Here is a 4920-nt window from a genome sequence, read left to right as displayed (position 1 = left end):
AATGTTTCACCTCATCTTATATGTAGACGTGCTTACAATATATTCTTGCTATTTTCTAGATTTATTCCCTCCACACTATACATATTAATTTGTTTGATCTAGTTCTGCATTAAATGTTGCCATCTTATTTTTTTATTTTATTTTTGTTTTGATACACACAAATAGTTCACGATGAATCAAAAGTAATTCTTATATTTAAAATATTATACAATTGATTACATTAATATAGTTGAATATCTAAAGAAAAATTCTCCAATGACCCAAAATATGAGATTAATAGGGGGGGACAAGTGAGATGTCCTCCCCTATTGCATAATGAGCTGGTCATTATTAATGATGATCATCTCATTATACAATAGGAGGGGGACACCTCACATGTCCCTCCTGTTGGTCTCATATTTTAGGTCCCTGTAGCAAAGCCCATATCTAAAAGATATTTGCTTAAGCTTTTGATTCAAATTTAGTCTGAAGGAGATGCAACTTCCATCATCATGAATCATGAACATGCAATATGAGTCTTTTTTTTATTCAGTGTCCAGTAATCTCTTTTAGAGCTTATAGTTTTATTTACTATTTGGTCTTAACTTATATCGATAACATAAATTCATTTTTTTAATTTGCGCCTCTTTTAGTCTCATATATATATTAAGTAGATTATAGTAATAAATTATTTATGCTACGTGTGGTATAGGTTCCACAAGTTGTACTACTCAGGTAATAAGATTTGAAAAAGAGTTGGAAAAATATTCTTCATAGATTATAGAATGTAGTAATTGATTTTAGAAAAGTATTGTTCTTAGTTTTATGCTTTAAAGTTATAAAAGGGAATTAATTACTTTCATTGACAAGCCTCCTAAGAAGCAAGACAAATGGTCTGATGGCTGACTAGCTAGCTTAAATGCAGCATGAATGTAGCGTTTGATGGGGTCATGAGTCTGTAAATATTTTAGATCCCATGCTCATATATATATGTTTTATTTTGTTATGTGGAGATCCTTCAGTCACCATTTATAGATCTTTATAGAAAGAATTTGATTAAAAAATGAACTTTATTCTGATTTTTATGGCATATATACATATATATATAAGGTTATGTTTTTCTTCTGGAGACGTTGGAAAGATAGTAGAGTTAATTGGGTGACGTAATTGGTTGGGAGACCTGAAAGAAATTTCGTAGTGTTTTCCCAGGAGAGAAAAATGGAAAAGTTTTCGAGAATTTTGGTTTGTTTTGCTACTTTTGGTTGTTAGTTTACTCTAGCCATAGTCATAGACTCATAGAGCTCTCCTCTTCTTCCTTCAGCTACCGTTTGGCAAAGGGTTAAGTAAGGGGTTAAGTCTCCTTAACCCCTTCTTAACCCGCCAAACATAAAAAATCTATACAAGAGTAGTTAAAGTGAGTTAACCCTCCATAATTTGCCAAACATAAAAAATATAGAAGGGTTAAGTTAACCCTTCTAGAGGGATTAAAATGAGTTAACCCCTCAAAATGAGGGATTTACTAATACTTTTTTTAGAAGGATTAAAAGTTAACCATTCTAATTATAAAGAAGAGGAGAAACTAGAACAAATTTGAGGGGAACTTTGAATTTGAGGCTGGGATATTAGCTTGAAAAAAAAAGAGGGGAAATTGAGGAGGGCAAAGGGAAGAGGCAGCCATCAAACCCTAATCTTCACTTGCAGGGTACCACATCATGGCATGCTCGAGCTCAAGGTCCAGTTCACGCTCAAGTTTTTCGCGAGGCTTCAACAGTTTTACATTCAATTTATAAGTGGAATGATCTCGTCGTGCCCTCTTTTTTTTTTTCGGCCCGAGGTTGACAAGTTTGCAACCTCAGCGGTGGTGACGGCCTTTCTTAAAAACTCAAAACAATAATAATTAGAAAACAGACTAAAAACTCCCAAGCTAGTTTTTTTATTATTTATTTGTTAAAATTGACAATACTGACAAAATTATGCCCAAAATTTCAGTAAGAGAGACCCAGGGGGAGCCCAAGTTCCTATAAAGCGGCGCATGTTGTTGACAACCCAAAAGGTTTCGCTTGGTGGGCCTTGGGCTGTATTTGCCAACTTCCTAACCACAATTATTAAGGTTAGGCTATTGCGAATGGTATTAAGGTCCAACACGAGCCGATCGGTACCGTGGCTGGCACCATGCATGTATAACGAAAGGCCAAATATCAGAAAACCCCCTTAACTTTGGACAATTATGGCAAACCCCCTTAACTTTCCACTTAAGTATTAGGATTATCACAAAACCTCCTTTAACTTTTAGATTTTATTAGACAACTCCCTTTAATTTTCAGATTTTATAAGAAGCCCACCTAAATTAGGGTTTTTTTTATAAAATCTCAAAGTTAAGGGGGGTTTTCTGACAACACCTAAACTTAAGAGGGGTTTTCTGATATTTTCAAAGTTAAAGTAAGGTTTTTTAATAATCATCCAAAGTTAAGGGAGGTTTTATGATATTTAGCCAAATATCACTCCTTCATATATTTAAAGAGAAATTGATCGAACTCTTAAATGCACAAAAAATTGGCATGTGTCATATCATTAGTCCACCTAATTAGAATATGCTAAGAATATGCTAAGTGGTCTACATTCACCTAAAAATCCTAATAAAGTTAAAACCACTCATAATTAGAAATTTCTACTATATTTTGTAATCCTTATCAAATTATAACTACCCATATTAAAAAAAAACTCATAATCATATATTTAAATATAAACATATATTCACTTTAGGAATCCTCATCAAATTAAAACTATCCATAAATAGAAAATTTTACTAATCAAATATGTTATTATCCTTATCCAATTATAGCTTTACATATTTTTATAAAAAAATCTCCAAATAATATCTTTAAATATAGAAATTAAAGGGAAAAAATTCATGTAGAGAGCCCTTCAAACTAAAATCATGAGTTAATTTTAGAAAACCCCACTCAACTATTTAATTTGTAAACCCCCCTCAAATCATGGATTAGTGACTAAGATTACCACTAAGATTACACTGGCAATCTTGAGTAACCTTGAAATTACTTTCAATATGGTTATTCACGTAATCTTAGTCATGATTTCAGAATTATCCTTGTAGATATACAAGGCCCTGAGTCAAGTCAATTGTATAATTACTTCATATCACTAAATACCAGGATGTAAATAATCTTTTTTAAAAGTATATGCTTGTGTAGTACTTAAGAAATCAATAAAAAAATATGGACAAAAAGTTTGTTATTAACACTAAAAAAGTATCTGCTTGCTGTCAATAAAGATACATGTATAACGCACTAAAACAAGGTACAATGGTAAAGGAAACATACATGTATAAAAAAAAGGTACAATGGTAAAGGAAACATACATGTATAATGCACTAAAAAATGGTTACAGTAATTTTTTATAAAACACTACACTATTTTTGTGAAGGTTACAAAATTCGGATTTTTTATGCTACAGTGATATAACATAGTAATAATGCTACAGTAATTCAGTGTGTTATTTACTGTAGCATAAATAATGAATCTTTGGATCCTCCTATAAGTATAGAGAAGTAGATTGCTAATCTTGAATTATCCGTGTACTTACATAAATTGGTCAATTCCAATTAGAGTTTTTCTAAGATCCAAATAAGCCTAAGTTTGGGACTAAAAATAATAACTCCATTCCCTACATTGGGAGGCAACAGTTTTACTTTGAACCAAACAAAATGACAAACCATTGCCTACTGTTCTCAAATCTCATTCTGAGACGAGGGCACAAGACAGTAAAATCGTTTAAAACTCAAGACAATTCATGATAAGTGATGTAATTTGCAAAAAATTTATAGCTTAGTGAGAAGTTTTTTAATTAAATACAGATGATTAAACAAAACAAAAGGAACACGCTTTTTCCACCATCTATTTTCTTGGCCAACCAACCATGTATATTACCCGAAAATGTTCAAGGTTTCTAGGTACTTCAACAACAAAAATAGTCAAATTCATGCTTGATGACTCCATCCCTCTCTATCATTTTCGTTGCCCTAAGCTCATTGGCCATTGGTCCCCCAACTAATTCAAACACCCAACCACAATAAAACAACATAAAACCAACCAAAATAAATAAATAAATAAATATATAAAAACCTTGCTTGTACGTACCAAGAAGATGGCAACATCGTTAGCAACACAATGGCGACACTTTTACTTCACCCACCAAAAATAAACTCTCTCCATCTACTCTCGATTCCATCTCCATTCTCCCTACTCCCTCTCATCCCATGTCCTCATTTTATCGTCATTCTCAATCTCATGTCTACTACAATATAAATAAGGAAATTAAAAATAAATATTAGATAGTAGAAGAGAAGAAAATTAAGATAACAACAAAATGGGCTCCCTCCCTTCTCCCACCTCCCCCCTTCCACCCCTCTCTTACCCTCTCGCCGCGATGAGGCCGTCGTCGAAGACTATCACGGTGTTCTCGTCTCCGATCCATATCGATGGTACATATTCTTTTTCCATTGTTAAATGCAGTATTTTCTTGCAATATTATTAAACATATATACTGTTTTTTTTCGGAACCCTTGTTCTTTAGAATTTCTGCAGATAGTTTATGACATATATAATATGTTTATATGTACATGATATTATATGTTCTTCAATTTGAAAAAACTATCTCGTATATGGCATTGGCACACGTGGGGTTTCAAAATAACCTCGATGCAGAAAGATCGACTACATGTTTATTGGACGAGAAAGTATTCGTCGTCCCAGCTCGTAGCGTTAATATTACACCAAATGGATATTAATATTTCAAAGGAGAGCGGAAGCCCTGAATATTTTCTTATATCGGACATAAATTATTTTATTTTTCAGATATTGAAATCTGAGAGTTTTTCCCATCGTGAATTTTTTTTCATTCTGTTTCTAGGGAAATTGATTT

The 4920-nt window shown here is 32.6% G+C and overlaps 1 protein-coding gene across 1 annotated transcript in view; it reads left to right on the top strand.

Moving 5' to 3' along the window:
- The window catches only part of LOC109825181 (prolyl endopeptidase-like), a 5988-nt gene continuing 5197 nt past the window's right edge, over positions 4130-4920 (top strand). The window contains 2 exon segments of the mRNA XM_020391954.1: positions 4130-4414; positions 4417-4480. Coding sequence (XP_020247543.1) covers positions 4366-4414; positions 4417-4480 — 113 coding nt within the window. The 5' untranslated portion in view covers positions 4130-4365.

The sequence above is a fragment of the Asparagus officinalis genome, chromosome 10 (assembly GCF_001876935.1).
Source record: "Asparagus officinalis chromosome 10, Aspof.V1, whole genome shotgun sequence".
In the NCBI taxonomy this organism is placed as follows: Eukaryota; Viridiplantae; Streptophyta; class Magnoliopsida; order Asparagales; family Asparagaceae; genus Asparagus; species Asparagus officinalis.
The sequence above is the reverse complement of the archived record's forward strand: the minus strand, read 5'-3'. Positions and strand labels throughout refer to the sequence as shown.